The sequence below is a fragment of the Aedes aegypti genome, chromosome 1 (genome assembly GCF_002204515.2).
Source record: "Aedes aegypti strain LVP_AGWG chromosome 1, AaegL5.0 Primary Assembly, whole genome shotgun sequence".
Lineage (NCBI taxonomy): Eukaryota > Metazoa > Arthropoda > Insecta > Diptera > Culicidae > Aedes > Aedes aegypti.
Window position 1 is genome coordinate 119,407,710 of NC_035107.1, and position 20,546 is coordinate 119,428,255.

Genomic DNA, 20,546 nt, shown 5'->3' on the forward strand with positions numbered 1-20,546 from the left:
CGATCATGACCAACGAAGGATACCCGATTCCACAAATCTCTGCCATCATCAACAACCTTGGGGGATGTGCGTACATTTCGTCGATCGACTTGAAAGATGCTTTTTGGCAACTACCACTAGCAGCGGCGTCCCGGCCGTTGACGGCGTTCACCGTACCCTCACGAGGACACTTCCAGTTTAAGGTAGTCCCGTTCGGACTCTGCACGGCCAGCCAAGCTCTATCGCGGTTGATGACGCATCTGTTTGCAGACCTAGAGCCTCGAGTCTTCCATTATCTGGATGACATCATCATCTGCTCTCGTACTTTCGAAGAGCATTTGGAAATGCTGACGGAGGTAGCGGCCCGACTACGGCGTGCGAACCTGACAATTTCGCCAGAAAAATCGAAGTTCTGCAGAGAGGAGATAAGATATCTTGGTTATGTGCTGAATCAAGACGGCTGGAAGGTGGACGATGAAAAGATAGCCTGCATCGTAAAGTACCCAGCACCAACAACCAGAAAAGAAGTGCAGAGATTTCTGGGCCTGTGTAACTGGTACAGAAGGTTTATAGCGGAGTTCTCACGGATCGCCGCCCCGCTAACCGAGTTAACGAAGACGAAGATAAAGTTCCGCTGGACGGCGAAAGCAGAGGAGGCCTTCTTAAACCTGAAGGCCGCGCTAGTGTCAGCTCCGGTGTTGATCATGCCGGATTACAGCAAACCATTCTCGGTAGCATGCGACGCCAGTGACATCGCTATTGGTGCGGTCTTAACGCAGGAGGTAGACGGAGAAGAACATCCGGTAAGCTACTTTTCGCAAAAGCTGTCGTCATCGGAGCGCAAATACTCGGTAACCGAACGGGAATGCCTGGCAGTAATCCGCGCCGTAGAAAAATTCAGAGGGTACATAGAAGGAGTGAGATTCATTGTGTATTGTGACCATGCGGCACTGTCATATCTACTGTCCATGAAAAACCCGACAGCGCTGATGAGCAGGTGGATCCTAAGATTGAATGCCTTCGACTTCGAGATCAAGTACCGGAAGGGAAGCATCAACGTAGTTCCGGACGCGCTCTCGCGGGTTGTAGCAGTAACCACGTTCGTTACAGGCGTAGATTCAGAGGACCCATGGTTTGAAGCCTTGGCGCACAAAATAAAAACTCAAGGAGACGATTACCCAGACTTCAGGCTGGTGGACAACGAGATCTACAAAAACTGTCTTTGCAGAGAAGGAGGAACAACAACGCATAAATGGAAGCGGATTGTGCCGTTGAAGAATCGCGTGGAGGTCATCAAGCGCTGCCACGACGCGCCAACGGCCGGTCATCTAGGATTCCACAAAACGCTAGACAAGGTTCAGTCTCACTTCTACTGGCCGAAGATGAGAGAAAACATAGGGCAGTACGTCCGGAGTTGCGAAGTTTGCAAAGCTAGCAAAGCGCCAAACTCTGCCATGATGCCAGACATGGGAGGTCTGAAACCTGCCAGAATACCATGGGAGCTGGTGTCAGTGGACTTCGTGGGACCTCTTACTCGCTCAAAACGCGGCAACACGGTACTGTTAGTTGTGGTGGATTGGATCACGAAGTATGTTATCGCTCATCCCATGCGCAGCGCAGATTCTGGAAAGATGGTGGAGTTTCTGGAACAGCATGTCTTCCTGAAGTTCTCACGGCCAAGAATCATCCTCTCAGACAATGGGAGACAGTTTGAGTCCATCGCGTTCAAATCGCTTCTGGCACGGCACAAGATCACGCACATGAAGACGGCCTTCTATTCGCCGATGGTGAATAACGCCGAACGCGTCAATCGAGTGCTGATCACCTGTGTTCGAGCGCTTCTGGATGAGAACCATGCAGGATGGGACGAGAATCTGGCAGCGATAACAGCAGCCATCAACAGTGCTAAGCATCAAGTGACGGGAGTGAGCCCGCATTTTGCAAATTTCGGACGAGACCTGATACTCCATACGGACCTCTACGTACAAGCGAACATGAATACACCGGAAGATCCGAAAGTGGCACAGGACATGCGGTTGTCAGCGATGAAGAGAATCCAAGAGTTCGTGCTGCAGCGGATTAGGAAGAACTACGAAAAAACGAAGCAGAGGTACAATCTACGCACGCGACAGGTGGACTTCAACATAGGCGACGTCGTCTGGAGGCGAACCTTCACTCAGTCCTCCAAAGCAGATCACGTAAACAGGAAACTGGATCCAAAGTACGTTCCGGCACTAGTGAAACAGATTTTGGGGAAGAACATCTACATGCTGGAAGACGTCGCGGATGGGAAGCAAGGCCGCTATCACGCAAAAGACATCAAGGCGGACTAAACGTTATTGGTTCAGCTATGTCCACAGGCAAACCCTGTCAACAATGAGTTCTACGCTCCGAAAATCCGTGCCAAATCGGGAAAATGGCACCAAGTCAGGTGTGATGAGCAACAACTTCTTCATGACTACCTCTCCACCTCGACAAGACCTTCAGCTATGAAAACACGACGTCCAGAAGCCTACGGAAGGCATGGGAGATTGGGACCCTGAAAACTTATAGTGAGTAAGGAGACTCCAAATACCAGCAACTGGAGCGACAACACGACAAGACGAAGCCTACGGAAGGCACGGGAGATTGGGACCCTGAAAACTTAAAGTGAGTAAGGAGGCTCCAAATACCAACGACGGAAACAACAACAACACGACAGGACAAAGCCTACGGAAGGCACGGGAGATTGGGACCCTGAAAGCCTGTAGTGAGTAAGGTGGCTCCAAATACCAAACAAGATCAGCTATGAACAACACCAGTTACGAGGAGTTCAGCTCGAGAAAGACACCAAGCGTGGAAGCAATGAAGTCACAAGCCCTGGATGGTGTACTGGCGGCAGCAGCAGCTGCAAATATCGATCAGGTCCAAAGTGTTACGCATTCCTGTAAATCTGTCAAATAAAGGTCTTCTCGGCACCTCGTAGTGTTCGGGCGATTGCATGGCATTATCATCCCGGGTATCACCCAAAAGCAACGCGACCAGGGGCGCGGATATTCCAAGGTAACTTGGAATTGTGAACCCTATTCTTGGACCCATGCACATCGAGGGCGAGGAAATGCGCTCTTTTCCGAACCAACTACACAAGCTATGCACTCGACTTCGGTCAGTGACTAAGCCATTAGGCACGAAAATAGGCAATTATAAGGAATCATACCATCGATGATGTCCTAGCCTTAAGTAATTTAGCCAATACAACAATTTACCTCTATGTTTCTTGTGTAGATGTAAGATTTTTCTAGTTTTAGTTACAACTAGACATAATCTATTTGAATGTTCCACTGTGGGACAGCTAGCATAGAGATGATGGACAAGAACTTCTCTAGAGACCATTTGCCAAGATTTCGTTGGCGTCTGATCAATTCATCTGACAGGACTCGCTGTCGTTAATCAGAAACTTGAAGCTTTGGATTATGTGTACCCTCTCTGGCAAGTGGTGCGACTTGCGTAAATTTAGTTTGGATTTTGGTGCCTCTTTGTATGTCTTGAAGTCTGTTCAAGCTAAACTACACGATCAGTTCAGTCTCTAGAAAACTTCTTAACGGAAGTGAAAGTTTAGAATTTTTCATGAATCGCTGTTACCGATTCATGAAAAATTCAATCCCCACAGTGAAGTTGTGTAACGTTCATTTCGAATTTAGTTAATTTCGAGCATAAATTACACTGTACACAAAAGCGATTAACTCGAACACGCCCTTTGAGAATACGATCCACATCTGTCATCATCAGTACTACCACAACACAGGAAAAAGTTTGTTTCCGCTGTGGCAGACAAAAAGTGCACTGGCAGCAGCAAGAGAAGAGGTGCTAGTGCTCGAAGCTGCCGAGATAGCTGCCTCCTCGTGGCAGACTAAGTTGATCGAAGCAAATCCTTGCCGACACGGTGCCAGGACGCGCGGACCAAAGGAAAGTTCCAGATTTCGACGGGACAGCAGCTAACGGGATTCGGACCGCCTAGCCCGGATCAAGGAAAAAACGCCAGCACACGCGCTGCGGGACCGGTGAGAAGAGCACGGCTGTGTTCAGGGACTGTGCCAAGGTAATTTAGATCGCAATGGCCGTATAACATGGAATGTTAACCACCGACTCTCTGCCAAAATAGGAATCCGTTCCGAGCATCATCCGGCAAAAAGTAGCCAGGACAAGGAAGTTCTGAAGGAACTAGCGTGAGGTAATTTTGACCGACATTAACATGCGCGTAACGTTTTGTGACGATTTCCCGTTCCACACAGAAGTCGACCCTAATCTCCAACCGTCCGTTTGGGAACGAGGAAAGCGCTGAGAAATACTCCGAAAAAGCGTCCCAAATCCACGGGTGAGTCACTCTAGTCGGAAGCGTCCGCATGTTACTAATGAAGGCCGTTTAGGGCGCTTTTTTTTTTCTGTTACGTTTTAATCCGAGGCAGCAAAGCATCTAATCCGGACAAGCACTTGGCCGTGGGAGATCCTGGTGAATCGCTGGATCGAGGACCTAACAGATCTCGGTTGTCGGCAAGAGATCCAAACCCGTCGGCCAGAACAAATACCTGTCTGGTGGCATTCACAGAGTGGTCGGTGTCTGCTAACGGAGGTTCATCGAACGCGAACGTAGCCAAGCTCCACAGTGAGGGGCATTTAGAGGAACGGAGGCGGTGCAAAAAGGTCCGAACAGCGAGACTGTCAACCATTGTCGGCGCGAAGAAGACGGCGAGCTAGACGAGGTGACGAACTCTAGGGAGAAGAAGCCGTGAGTACACTATAGCATGCGCACAAGTGATGATCGCCCGCAGGGCAAGAAGGAGACCATAATCTGGCCGAAGACCATAGCATAGGGCATTAGCGTAGGAGTTAGCATTATCGAAGGCGTGTGATAGATGTGTGTGGGAGCGCTAAAATACAGAATGCTTCGAAATTAATTTTGTGGCTCTATATTCTTTTGGTTTGAGGGAAAAACCCAACACCCACTTGCCCCGCGGTACCTTATTCAATTTTCAATTTCAATGCCTCTAGGTGAAATTTAATTTTGAAATGACACCAACAGTGGGTGAAATTGAATGTGTGCGTGTGTTGCACCCATTCTCTTTCTCGTCGCATTCGCTCTCATAGTCAGATTGGCTTCGTGCTTGCGGCGTTTGTTTTTGTTCGTTTTTGCACTGATCGGGTTACCCGATTCGGGTATCATTCGGCTGAATTTTTACGACACTTGATAGCACGCGGAATTGGAGGGGACAAATTACGTGTTTGTCTGCTAACATTAATGTGCTGCTCAATCGTCACACCGACAGACATGATAAATGCTCTTTGGAAACGTTTTTTACAACGTTTCGAACATCTCATGTCAGTGTGACTATTGTCGGCAGCCTCCATTTCTTCGGCAGCTTTCCCATAAGAACTGCAGGCAAATCTGTTTGGCAGCTCCAAATCATTCAAATGTTCATTATAAAATAAGTATTGTGTCGATCAATAAAATTTATAAGCCACAATGTAGTTCGAAGTATAGGTAATCAGCGGCAAAATAAATGAATTTGAAAAACTTTCATGAAACAAAAATATTTAATTCTATTTGTTACTGCATTTAAGTGTTACTATTTCCGCTCACGGTATAAAGATTTCGTGACGAACCTAGTAAGAAAATGCGGAAAGAGCGTTGGAAGATATGTTAGAAACTGAACTCAACTCAATTTTGACAAAAAAGCAGATGGTACTGACTTGCGAATCACGGCAGTATAAGGAGCTCAAAATCAGATGTGTAATCGCAGATATATGGACAAACCACTTTTATATGTTTTTTTGCGTGCGACTCCAAACTTTTGCATGTGAGTGTGTTTTTTTATAGTGGTTTATCATCAGTGCACCAGTATCCGCTCATGCCCCTATTTCCGCTCACTAGTGTAAAAATTGATTTTTCGTGTCAAAAAACAACTTTTTTCGCACGGATATATTCTAGCAATACTAACAACTTACAATAAATGAAGTCGTCTGACATTATTTTCATTTGAAAAAATAATTCTTTATATTGAAAACACCAGACCTCATGAGAGGTTATTGGAACACTAGGTATTTGTGTGTGTTCCAATAGCCGCTCCTGCAAAAACTTAAACAATATTTTGAAGAAATGTCGATTTTTGTACACTGAAAACAGCCTTGCAGTCAAAATTACCATGTTGATGGTTTGATTTAAATGCACAACGCCACTTTATTTGTGCAGACTACACACTACGCTCATCTCAAACGGATTTTGTAGTGAGATTTACCATGGGGACTGCGTATTATGGAGTCGGTAAAAATTACCATGTTTCGTGGTAATCGTAACAACATTTTTGAGTTATTCTGTGAACCATCAATTGCGTTTAAGTTGACAACATTTGTGTAGTAAAATGCACTGTACGATTGTAGTATTTGTGACATTTCCCAGAGCTTGATAATGTTTCACGCGCAATGCATCTGAATTTGCAAATTTGTAGAAAATCAGATGCTACAAATTCGCAAACCCGAATGCTTTGCGAATAAACTTTGATAGTATCAAAAATCAGAATCAATAATTTTTATTACCATGGCTAACAATTTTATAGTACTTCACACTTATTAATTGCACATTATTATTCGACTTTAGCAAGCAGCTCGTATTGGAAATGTAGCATCCAGGTCCATCAAATAGTTGCATTCATGGAGTAATCTGTTTATTAGTGAAGTTTAGTTAAATTCGTTAAACAATCTTAGAAAGGTAACTTACCTATATAATAACTTTGTCTGCGAATGAATGGAGAACATCATGAGAATGCATTTTCATTTTCCGATTTTACTAGCTATTTTTTGCAATCAAAAAGAAGAAAAAAACATTTGATGTACCATTAGAGCTAAACCATGATTGGGCAACACAAAGCTTACATTTTCCTTTAATACCTGTTCCAAAGATAACTTCACAAACATTTTTTTTTAATTAAATTATTATGTTTTCAACATTTTCCAAGCACTTCGTTCGACTATGCTGGAGCTGTGTTTTCTTCGAAAACAGTAATGGAGTCTCTTGTTACAATTAAAGAAAAATCAACCGTGACCAATTTGAGTAATTGTTTTAAACGTGGCCATGGTAAAAATAAAACCACACGACATTAGACATTATCGTTGCTGCAGTTGATTTAACTGCATCCTGGAATTGTATTCTCAACTACACGGGCATGATTACGGTTACTCCAACATTGATTTCAGTGTATACAGCCTTCTTTATTGCAGTAGTAGCTATGGTTTGATCATTAAAAAAAATATCAAAATAACGAAATTTGAAATAATGTATTTTTAGTAAGTTCATCACGAAATCTGTTTACCGTGAGCGGAAATAGGAACACTTAGATGCAGTACCAAATGCAATTAATATTTTTTTATGTAAGTTTCCAAAATTATTTTTATTTTGCCGCTGATTACCTATACTTGGAGCCACATTGTGGCATAAAAATAGTATTGATCAACACAATTGTTATTTTATAATAAACATTTGAACACATAACTTCCCTTAAATGAGCGGAATATGGTGCACTGATGGTACATTTTCCCGATATTTTTGAATTGCCGGGGTTTTTCCCTGCTTTCCTGGACGGATGGACACCTTGCTTACACAAATAACTGTAGATATTTCAATACTAGAATGATTACCTTCGCCCACTTTGACGATACGTCCTCGCTTCCAGACCAGCAGGTCATCGCGATCCTTTTCAGCAAATGCGCAAACCATTCCCACGTGCGGGGAATAAGCAACCCGGGCTTCCTTGATGCAATAGTCTGTTAGCTCGACTTGCATCTTGCTGTACGCTTCCTGTAGACTGCTTCGGCGAACATAAAACTCGCTGGGCGAAACGGAGAATGTAATTTTCGTCTTGAATACGTCGTCTTTCTCCAAGTCACGAGTCAGGATGCGTCGTCTGTAGTCCAGGATCCAGCGTTTTTTGACTTTCTGCAGCTGAGTGATCCGCAGCGTGCCTTCATCGTTACGCTTCGGCGGCTTCGGGTCTGGTTTGGCCAGGTTTAGGTAGATCAGAGATTCACGCAGCGATTTCGGACTATCGATGGTTTGCATAATGAGGTCCACATGGTCGGCTCCTCCCGTTTCGGCCTGGACGACGTACATGATCATTTGTTTGCTGAAAAGAACATAAAGATTTTAGTGAGCCACATTGATGAAGCAAATCCCATAATAGAACATACTTCTCGATGAAATCAATCATGATCTGTCTGACTTCGGGAGCCCATTTTTTACCGCCATCAGCTGGCACGATATCGTACAGAGCGCACTCATATGCTCCATCATCGAAGCCGTGTAGATCCGCTTCCAACACCCGAAGGCCCTCGTGGGGAATCTCTTCCGTGCGGCCATAGTCTACGAAAAGTACCTCGTACTTCTTGGATTTCTTGGACCACCCAAGGACGCGGGACCGATACCAGCGTCGTTCGGAAGTGGGCTGCGCCAGGTACAGAGCGCCAATCTTGACTTCCTCTGGAATTTCAGCGTCCTCGCCATCGTCGCGGCACAGCTGATTGACGATTTGTTTGAAGGCATGATTTTGGACGAAGAATTTGTGTGGATTGATCACGTGGGTGACGTTGACCTTCTGACTGTACTTGATGAATGCTGCGTTATCCGGATTGATGGGGTTTATATCGTAGACCTCTCGTTTGCTTCCCTCGCGGAAAGATTCAGCAGGAGCCCCAGCTGAGGAAGAAGCTTTTTGATTGGAGTTGCTGTGATCAGAACTAATGGAACCGTGTGACTTCAATCGTTGGAAAGGTCGTTTGGAATGTGATGCACTTTGTGGAGTCTGACGTCCGCTGCTTTGTCGACTATATGGCGAACGTTGAGAGCGATTTGAAACAATTTCCACATCAGGGCTAGCCGATTTTTCCTGCGAATACGAAATGTTTCTTATCAGTGAGTATTTTTTTGATTTGAACATGTTTTGTTTTTAGATCACTAGTGCATTAATGTTTATTTGACAATTTTGAAGTTTTGATGAATTTTCCCGCTAAAAGCAATCCAAGCGTAGCATGTGGAAATGGACTATCTCACTAATGATATAAATGTTGCATATAAGCATTTGAAAAGGGCTTAAAAGGTCTTGAGTCTTTTTGAAGAAACGTTGCTGTTTCAGTTTGGTTGAAGCTTTTGAGTGGGAAACATCGTTTCATCGTGCGCTCTTCAAGCTAAAGCCCCTTTTCCCCTTTTTTCCATACCGCGGAGACCCTATACGAATTAAATTAGTGGTTGTTGAAGCAAATCGTTACAAATAGTTTATTGGACTGGTGGGTGACATGGCAGAGGATTCAGGCGGTAGAGGAGAGCCATCCTGGGCGTTCGGGTCCAGGTATAATGGCCTGGATATAGATCAACAAGAGTTGGAATGGACAACAAAAGAAAGTAGTCGTGGCAACAATGGGAAGAAACGAACAGCGAATCGTTTGACGCAAAAGGAGATCCAGTTCACAAAAATGATGAAAGTGGACAGTTACAATGGACACGTTTTTTACCCTAAAGCGAACGAACCAGGACGAAACAATGAAAACGGTATCCCCGTTTTTCATCAGAAAGGCAATGAACAACATAACCCCGAATGCTACTATTGTTAGGACGAAAGATGGCGGCCTTTTACTGATGACCGTTAACCGACAACAGGCAGAGAAACTGAAGAATCAAAAGGTTTTCGGAGGAATCATCAATATCGAAATCACCGAACACCCTACCTTGAACAGTTCTCGCGGAACCATATTTTGCCCTGATCTAAAAATGCACACTGATAAGGAGATCCTTGATAAGCTGAGCTCCCAATACGTGGCTGACGTAAAAAGGGTTCAGCGTCGCAACAAAAAAGATGATTTCGAAGATTCCGTAGTGTTCATTTTAACGTTCGATCTTGGGCATCTACCAAACTCGATCGACGCCGGCTTCCATTGCTGCAAAATCAAGCAGTACATACCTCCACCACTACGGTGTATGAACTGTTTAAAATTCGGCCATAAGAGATCAGTTTGCAAAGGCAATCAAATATGTGCCAGTTGTGCTAACCTCTATCATGACAAGGCTCAGTGTCAACAAGGGTTGAAATGCGTCTAAGGTCGTGGAGATCATCACACTTTGTCAAAGGACTGCCCTGCCTACAAAGATGAATTAGAGATTCAACGCATGAAGGTCACCGAGAAGATAACTTATCGCGAAGCAAGAGAAAAGAGAAGACTACAAGCACCCGACCCTTTTTTTTTAATTTCTTTATTAGTATCATTTCAAACATTACATTCATTTCTTATATCTAGGTGTTCTGTGTTATTAGACAACACTATCATCCTAATTTGGTAAAACAAATTTAAGATTTAATTAACATTTTGTTAACAACATATTACATTTCATTTGCCGTAGCAGTTCAGTTTTTTTTTTTTTTTTTTACAGGTGAGTTGATTTCACCTGCTTATAAGAGAGAAAAAAAACGTTTTTAATATACTTAACCTAACTTAACCTAAACATATAACGCATTAATCGTGGCAATAGAAGATTGTAACGATTTTTGCCTGAAATTATTTATTATTTTATTTGACATTTGTTCCAATGTTTCAACATTGGATATTCTATGTAACTCATTGGTACTATACCAGGGAGGAAGCCTCAGAATCATTTTCAAAATTTTATTTTGAATTCTCTGCAGAGCTTTCTTCCTTGTATTACAACAGCTAGTCCATATTGGTACAGCATACAACATGGCTGGCCTGAAAATTTGTTTGAGACAAAGTTTGTTCTTAAGACAAAGTTTTGATTTTCTATTACATTTTACATATTTATTACATTTGGCTTGAATGCCCTCAATGTGATTTTTGAAAGTTAAATTCTTATCTAGCATGAGCCCTAGATACTTAACTTCATCTGACCAATTTATTGGAACCCCTCTCATCGTGACAACATGTCTACTTGAAGGTTTCAAATAAAGAGCTTTTGGTTTATGTGGGAATATTATTAGTTGAGTTTTGGAAGCATTAGGAGAAATCTTACATTTTTGTAAGTATGAAGAAAAAATATCCAAACTTTTTTGCAATCGACTACAAATGACACGCAAGCTTCGTCCTTTGGCGGAGAGGCCTGTGTCATCCGCAAACAAAGATTTTTGACATCCCTGAGGTAGCTCAGGTAAGTCAGATGTGAAAATATTGTATAATATTGGTCCCAAAATGCTGCCTTGAGGAACACCAGCTCTTACAGGAAGTCTTTCAGATCTGGAGTTCTGATAATTAACCTGAAGTGAAGCACCCGACCCTAATCCTCCCAGGCTAAGGCAACCGTTTGCTAGTCTATTCAAATCCCAGCACAATGAAGCAGATCAACAAAAGAACAATGAAATGACCAATCGTTCCAACAAAGATCACATCGCCTCAACAGAACATAACTCATTCAACCATCGACCAAATCAACAACGCCCGGTAGCAAGCCGAGCAATCAGCAGCACTCAGATGAATTCTACGAGGACCACCGATAATACATCAATACCCATCTGTACAACAAATGAGAGAGATAACAATCTAAATGATCAAAACAGCGTACCACCAAGTATGGAACAACATTTTCCAAACCAACCCAGTATCCCAATAATGAAAAACAGTACTAACACCACCAATTACACATCAAACGAAAATGAAACGAAAATATCTAATTCTAACACGACTAACATTATAACAGAATCAAACAATCTCAGTATACTTTCACAGTTTATCACACAATCTATCAATATCGATAAAGAACAATTCAGTGATAATACAATGTAATTCTTTGTTATAACACTACACATCTCTTGGACAATTTCTCGTCACAACCATGGATAGTTGCATATTACAGTGGAATTTAAATGGATTCTACAACAATTTCAATGAACTTAAATTGTTAATAAGTAACTTCAACCCCTTTGCAATTTGTATCCAAGAGAGTCACTTTAATCACTCTCGAAATCCTGAGCTTAAAAATTATTCAATATAGGTATTATAAACTAGACCAATTTCACATGCGAGCCTCGGGCGGAGTAGCGATTTGCGTCAAAGACGGATTTCACTCAAAAGAGAACCTAATACTGATATACAAGCTGTAGCAGTAAGAATGTATTACCCGCTTGAATTCACACTTGTCTCATTGTATCTACCTCCAGATCAGCAGATACAAAGATCACAGTTAGATGACTCATTCAACAGTTACCGAGTCCATTCTTAGTAACTACTGATTGTAATGCACATAATACGATATGGGGTAGTGAGTTGGATAATGCCCGGGGAAAAATGATTGAATCGACAATCAATGACTGGAACCTGAACGTCTTTAATGACGGTTCACTAACCCACTTTAGCGTGGCACACAATAGTTTCTCAGCCATAGATATTTCATTCGGATCTCCTTGTTTATCAAGCCATTTTAATTGGATGGTACACACTGATCTATGCTCAAGTGATCATTTTCCAATTTTAATTTCACTACTCACGCGAATTATCAATTCTTCGAGACGCCCTCGCTGGATAACGTCGGCAGCTGATTGGCATACATTCCAGAATGTAGTAACTACAACATCAGATGAGCAAAATCCATCAACTCCTTTAGACCAACTAGACCACTTTTCTTCTAGCGTTTTACATTCAGCGAAACAAACAATCCTTAAAACGTCTAGCATAGTCAAAAAGTGTAAACCACCAAGGAGGTGCAGCGAGGTCTCTGATTGTATTAAAGCCCGAAATAAAGCGCTCAAAGAATTCAATGGCACTTTTAATTCTGAGACAGAGAAAGCGTACAAAATTGCAAAAGCGAAAGCACGACGCGTTATTCGTCGTTGCCGAGAATCGTGGCAAAAGTATGTATAATCTATCGATAACTCAACACCCTTAAAGGAATTTGGTCGAAGGTATAAAAAATCTCAGGAAAAACTAGCTTCCAAGGTATAACATGCTTAAAAGGTAGCTCAGGATTAATACATTATCAAGTATAGCAGCCTATTTACCTGAATTCAGACAGCAAATGATAGATTTTCAAACCAACGACGACGACGAAATCGACCCAAAATGATCTTAATAAAGAATTTACGATGCAGGAGTTACAGATTGCGCTAAAGAGTTGTAAGGGAAGTTCTACTGGTCCAGACAATATACATTATGATATGTTGAAAAACCTTTAGACAAACCAAAGCGAAATCCATGGGAGCTGTGAAGATAATTCGAGCTCTTTCTAATACGACTTGGGGATCTAGTAGAAAAACTCTTCTTACACTGCACAATGCATTAGTATTGTCAAGATTAGAATATGGAAGTATCATATACAACTCAGCTTCTGCAACACGCTTGAAGCAATTAGATCCTTTTCACCACCTTGGTGTCAGATTGGCATTAGGAGCTTATAGGACAAGTCCTACTGTAAGTATCCTTTCTGAGGCAGGTAAATTACCGTTATTATACAGAAGAGATATTTAAACGCTGGTTTACGGAATAAAAGTAATAACTTAAAACAATAAAATTTCGAGTAAGTACAGACCATTCGACCCAAACAAAAGCCAAAAATTCTTTTATATATCGATTTAAGAAACTTTGTTCGACTTTCCAAATCAATACTGAAAACATCTATAGTCGGGGATATCATCGCGAACCTTCGTGGACACTTGGTGAAATAAAAGTTGATTACTCAATGGCAAGCACTCAGGAATCGAATGCAAATCCAGTGCTGTTCCAAAAAGAGTTTTCACGCAAAATATCTGAGTACGTAGGATACTATTTTATTTATACTGATGGATCAAAGTACGCCAATAAATATACGTCTATCGAACCAGTCCTCGATATTCTCCGCAGAATTGATGGCTATAACCAGTGCAATTGAATACGCTCTCGATGACCAATCGCATTACAAATATCTAATTATATCAGACTCAATGAGTTCACTCCAAGCGCTACAAAACACAACCATTAATCCAAAACATCCAAGAACTTTTGATGACAATCCGTAGAATAAATAAAATCGTACATTTTTGGGCTCAACAGCGGCTTGGGGCCTTTCTTAGCCGAGTGGTTAGAGTCCATGGCTACAAAGCAAAGCCATGATGAAGGTGTCTGGGTTAGATTCCTAGTCGGTCCAGGGTCTTTTCGTAATGGAAATTTCCTTGACTTCCCTGGGCATAGAGTATAATCGTACCTGCCACACGATATACGAATGCGAAAATAACAACTTCGACAAAGAAAGCTCTCAGTTAATAACTGTGGAAGTGCTCATAAGAACACTAAGCTGAGAAGCAGGCTCTGTCCCAGTGAGGACGTTAATGCCAAGAAGAAGAATAATATCAGGATTCGCCTGAAAAGCTGGCGATGGACCAACTATATTTGCTGTTTAGAAGTTAGTCAAAATATCTTGAACCAATCTCTACTGTTGTTTCTTCGTACAACACGAGTCAAAAAACTTCGCTTTTCGTAAACTGCATCAGTGCGATTTTTTGGCGATGACCAACCGCGCCCTAACCTGTAGGATAAGATTTTATCATTTCCATTGTTTTCATATGAAAACTGGCCAGCTTAATATGCATTCAAAAGTACCATAATAAATACCAAAAACTCACCCTCATGGAAGTTGTGCTGGAAACTTTGCCCTCATCGGTGGCGTGCCTGTCCCGATGCGAATGGCGATCCTTGGCGGTTTTGCGCTTCTTGTCCTTGGACTTGGATCGACTTTCGGTCGTTTTGCTCGATCCAACCGAAAGGTGTTCCCGCGGAAGATCTTGTTCCTTTTCGGCATCATTATCCGGTTCTTCGGAAATCCGGCTTATTTCCATGTCCTTCACGGTGTGGCTCGAGGATGCCGCAGATCTGTTGAGCGCTTCAGATGCCCTGTCCTCGACCCGATCGTCATCACGCTTGCTACTACCGGGTGTGTGTTCGAGCCTTATAGGGACAGGCTCGGGTGAGTGAGGTATCTCCGGTGACTTTATGGGTTCCAGCACAGGAAAGGGCTCCGGCGTGTAGAATGGCACCAGCTTCGGGCGGTAGCTAGTGGGCTTGACCTCGAAGGCAAAGTAGCTGTGAATTTCCTTCCGGAGCGGGTTGCATTCCCGGAAGCGGAATGGGTTCTCCGTTGGCTCTTGGAAGTGCGCCGTGACGGGTGCGGTATGCAGCGACTTTTTCATGTCCTTGATCAGATCGGACAGCAGTGTGGCCTTGGGCAGAGCGATTTCGAATGTTTTGAACTGTTCGAGCGAACGCTGAGGGTGAGAAAAAGATTATGAGTCATTTATTCGTGTTTATACAAGAAACATTAGATGGTATAACACACATATAGGACTGGTAGCTACTAACTATCCTAAAAATCCTAAAAATTGAGAGACCTCATGCCTTACAAAAGAGACCAAGCAGGACTTAAAAAGGGATATAAAAGAGGCATATAAAGAAACTAAAAAGAGGCGTAAACAGGAAGTAAAAGAAAACCAAACAGGACCTAAGAAAACAACGAAGAAACCAAACGGAAACAGGAGATTAGCATTTGTCAGAAAATCCGACCAGGCATTCCACTAAGGATATAATTATTATGACATCATGACTATTATTACTATATTTTCACGATTTTGTTCCGGAATGTCATCAGAAATTAATATAGATTGTTCCCTAATGTTTTCTTTGGATATTATACTTTAAGGAGCCTATTTAAATTTTTTACAGACTTCCTATGTAATTCCTGCAATAATTTCGTTCAAGATGCCTTCATGAATACAACGTGAACATTTTTGAAGAATTTCCCCAAAAAATAATCTAGAGATTCCAATCATTCATCCAATAATACTCAGAGATTTCTTATGTCCTAAGTCCAGTCATCCTATGACTCTTCCATCGATTTCCGTCGAATTTTCTTTAAGATTTTCGTTTAGAACATCTTCAAGAACTCAACGAGTATTTTTTTTCCAGAGTTGCATCCTGGAATTTTTCATGGTTTCTCCCTAAAATCGTCATCCAGGATTGCTATGAGATATAAACCAGGTACATCTATAAGGGAACCATAAGAAATTTTCCGGACGTTCCTCTTAGAATTTCTGCAAGAACTCATAAAAAAATGTTGAGGTACTTTCCAAGGAAGTCCTCAAAAATATCTGAGATTTCTCTCATGATTGTCTCCTGGGAATTTCCTGGTAGGTATTATTTGTACAGGAAACCACTACCAGGCGTTTCACTAAAGACATTACAAAGAGTTTTTTTCATCAGAAAATAATTCAGATTTTTTCCCAATGTTTTTCTAAGATCATTTCTAAAGTTTATTCAGTTATTATTTTACGATCTTCCTAAGAAATTCCTCCAATAATAACACCAGGCATTCCAACAATTTTTTTACAGGAACGTGTCAAGAAAATCGTAAGTTCAGTCAAAAATTTAATTCAATGGACGCGGTTGTTCTACTCATAAAAAAGTCCAGTAACCCAGTGATTCTTTCATCGATTTCCGTATTTTTTCCTCCAAAATTTTCGTTTGGGACATCTTCTAAATTCAATCAGACATTTTTTCAGAGATGCTCTGAATTTATTGGAATTTCTTCCAAAATTGTTGTTTAGGATTTATTTAAGATTCTAACCTCTTGAGGAAGGTTTAGTTTTAGAGTCTTAATGGTCCAAATTAATTAATTAATTATAAAAAAAAACAAATCCATAGATAAAGCCTGCAGAACTTTATGGAAAAAAATCTCGAAAAACATAAACGAAAACTCTGGAGAAATTTGTGGAGGAATGGTTGGAAGAATAACTGAAATAATTGCTGTAATATTTGTTAGTTTGAAGATTCTTCAGAGATTGTATGTACTGATCTCTGAATAAAATGATGGAAAATACGTAGAGACATTTTTGAACTGTTGGTCTCATTGATTGAAGAATTACAGGAAAAATTCTTAATCACTTTCAAGCAATAATCCCTGAGGGATTTTTTTAAAGTAATTCCTGCGTGCTGAGGAGAAAAAACAACCTATTACCTATGGATGAATTCTTAAATTAATCTACATAAAAATAGCTGGAAAAATAGTTATAGCCAGTCCTGGAAGAATTATTTTAAGGTTTTCTGGAAAAATCTCTGGAACATTTTCTACAAAAACTTGGGAATGAACCTTGTGGATTCTCTTGTAGAAATCTTTGGAAGACCAATTAGAGCAGGTCTGCCCAACCTTTTTGAACCGCGGGCCAAATCACAGAAACAATTTCGTGTCGCGGGCCACATTTAAAAAAAGACAAATATTCGCATATAATTTGACAAAAGTAAATAAATGAAGTTCATAAAATCTGACAAAATTCAGTGAATGACGTAAATTTCATTTGAGGAAATCGAAAAACAGATAATTCCTGCTAATCATTCTACTGGATATTGTGAAATTTTCTTTCAAAACTATATAATAATCTATTGCAGAATATTTTGAAAAATCTTCCCCAAAAATTTTGGATTCTATGTGTATTGCTGTTCGCATTTGAGATGCAAATCTTGCCTAAACGTCCTTCAAATGCGGAAACACTAAACAATCAAAGAACACCTAGCAACGATTGTATAAATCACGGCCGACCTAGCTAGACAAATCTATCTTTGACACCGCATTACTTGAGAAAAATCTCACCGCATTTGGTGTTCCCGCATTTGATATTTGCATTTCAAACGCACACATCAATATAATGCCCAAAATTTTATAAAAATCATACTCCGAATTCTGTCAGAAGCCGACCCGAAAAGTGCTATAATCCTGATGAAGCTTTCACGACAATCTTGGTCAGAATGTCCAGGATTCTACTAGTATCGTGCCACTCAAAAATAACTTCGAAATGCAACCTTGAAATCTTTGAGAGAGCTAAAAAGTATTTTTAAAGTAAACTGCTCAAAATTGTATGATAAATTCGCTTAAGGTTTTAGCAAAATGTTATTCTTATATTGTAATTTTACCAAGGGTTTTAGAAAATTATGTATTGAATTCGTTCCAGTCCTGTAAGAATCATGCCAATATTATCCGTGAAAGTCGTGTCCAAAATTCTTTAAAAAAACTGTTTGGTTTTTAAAGAATTGGCAAAATTCTGTCTTTTATAATCTTTTCAAGGAATCTGCGTGAATAACGCCCAGGTGTTGGTAAAATTAAATTCCAGGATTCTTTAGCCTACGATTCAATGAAATTATGTATGAAAACTTAGCCTTTTGTCCATAAGTTTTATTCAGGCTGCATTTTTAAAATTCCGAAGGAAGTCATTGTAGAAATATAGTCGAAACACACAGAATTTGAGATTAGGAATTCGAATCATTGATAAAATTAGTAGCTTAGAAGATTTAATGGAAACAAAACAATTTAAATAAAATATTTGGTTGAAACTTAATTGGAAATTAAATAGTTTTGGTATGTTCTAACTTCGGGTTGGTAGGATAGTCAACTGGCCAAATATGAGAAGAATCTTCGAACCTTCCGCGGGCCGCACACAATGAGGTCGTACGTTGGGCAGCCCTGAATTAGAGTAACAACTGAAAAAATTGTGTAAGACGTATAAGGGAAAAACATCTCAAGGAAATTCAGGAATGTATCCTGGGAAATTTTTCTGGATTTGAAAATTGTGGAAATTATTGGAGGTAGTAGCGTTGGAGTACTAAAAAATTTGTGCATATTTTACAGAAGCTGAAAATCGGTCCTGTACGGGTTTATTCTTCTTTTCACATTTAATGGCGCAGAGTAGGGACGATTCAAATATGACGTCCATCGTTTTTTGAGATTTTTAGACCCCCCCCTCCCCCCTCTGTCACGCTTTTTCCAATACCTTCCACACGTACTGTCACACTCTCGTAGACCCCCCCCCCCCCTCCCCCTTACGATGGACGTCATTTTTGGATGATCCCAGAGATGAACGATTTTTCAGATTGCATGAAAATAACACAAATTTTATGTTGGTCCACAAAAGCCCGATTTCGTGTGAATAGTACTTAATTCTGTATAATATTTTTAGCGTGTAATCCAGAAGATATCTCTGTAGAAATCATTCGAAAAACCACTGAAGCTTTTTTTCAAGGAATGCAAGAGAAAAATTTGGATGAACCTGTGGAATAGTCACGTAGAAGTCTCTGGAGATTTTTTTGGAGCTTTGTAAGCAGGAAGGAAAAAAATCTATTGAGAAACTTAAAAAATGAAATAGTGACGAAGTCTCTAAAAATAGGTTCCGACACGAATGCATCTTGAAAGTGTGAAGTGACGAAAATGAAACACACAACATCTAAAAAAGACCTGCTACCAGCCCTACGCAAAGATTCAACCGTGTAATACAGAATTGGAGTTATTCGTTTAGAAAAAGTAGATGCATTATACAGTAAAATCTCCATTAGATAAGAACTTAAGATATTTCGCGAATCACCTACCGTCAAATTGCGCTCGGACACGGCAAGTTCCTTCTGGACGTTTTCCGTTTCCGCGCGAAGCTGCAGATAGTTGTTCCGTACGGAAAGCAACACCTCCTGTTCGGCCGACTGGAGCACGTTGTGCAGCGAGAAAAAGTAGTCGGTGATCTCTGTGATGGCTTTATCGGCGTACGCCTTCTGCTGTTCGTTCACTCGATCGGCGTTCTGAAAGCAAAAGTTAAAAAAAAACGAAATCTTTGTAATAGGATATCTTGCGGGGGCATTCCAAAGTCATTGCTGAAGCTTAGGTTGTATAGTTATGTAACGTGATACCAATTTACACTACATTTAAGATATATGTAGGTACTCATTCCGGAACAAGGTTACAATTATGCAGGTCAAGTTGTTGAAATTGAAACTCATTGCACAAACGATAGGTGCTAATTATTTCGTGCAGCTTGTCAGCTTCATATTTTACATATACGGACATGCTTCTACCGGTAGGTAATCTGATTTAATCCAATGCCTTTAGATTGAAGATTTTATGGGCTTTGACTGAACCAGTGCTTCTTCGTGAAAAATCAAGCAACTACTTCCAATTGGTGGCAAAGACAAACATTACTAGCAGGATACAAAACCGAAAGAATGATAAAGTTAGTAAGTCCGATTTACACGTCCTACATTCTTAAGACACCGCGGAACGAGTGGGTAAATGAGGTAAGTGCAAATAATTTTTATATGTATTTTATTGAAAATGCGAATTTACATTCAACACTCATACGCAGTGCCGGATTTGAGCTTCGGGGGGCCCGGGTCTGATCTTTTTACGGGGGCCTTTGGTACAAAATTACCGGAAATGCTTAGTATAATGAATATAAGATATTCGGAAAACTAGAGAAATGTAATAATGGTTTCAATCATACATTCAACTAGTCTTTGTCGACAAGAAGCAATTGCTTTCAGAAAAGCACACTATCGCTGTCAACAACAATTTCCAAAATTACAATATGAACCGTCCACAAGTGTGTGGTACTGAATGAATATTGTCATAGATCTTGTCTTCCAACCCTGTTATAATGGTTGACAATCAAAAGCCTGTTGAAAGAACTCCGAGAATGTAGTATCGGATTGGACATCAAACGATCTAGTAGGCATGGTACAACTTCGACGCCTCACTCCTATAGTTTTGTCAG

The 20,546-nt window shown here is 40.9% G+C and overlaps 1 protein-coding gene across 2 annotated transcripts in view; it reads right to left on the reverse strand.

Moving 5' to 3' along the window:
• LOC5565017 (tudor domain-containing protein 1) overlaps window positions 1-20,546 on the reverse strand; it is a 51,264-nt gene that overhangs the window by 23,716 nt on the left and 7,002 nt on the right. For both annotated transcript variants that reach the window (XM_021846326.1, XM_021846319.1), the window contains exons 2-5: window positions 19,375-19,578; window positions 14,595-15,233; window positions 8,197-8,891; window positions 7,648-8,132 (exon numbers count right to left, since the gene is read on the reverse strand). In XM_021846326.1, the coding sequence (XP_021702018.1) occupies window positions 7,648-8,132; window positions 8,197-8,891; window positions 14,595-15,158 (1,744 nt within the window). In that variant the 5' untranslated portion in view covers window positions 15,159-15,233; window positions 19,375-19,578. The remainder of the gene's footprint in view (window positions 1-7,647; window positions 8,133-8,196; window positions 8,892-14,594; window positions 15,234-19,374; window positions 19,579-20,546) is intronic.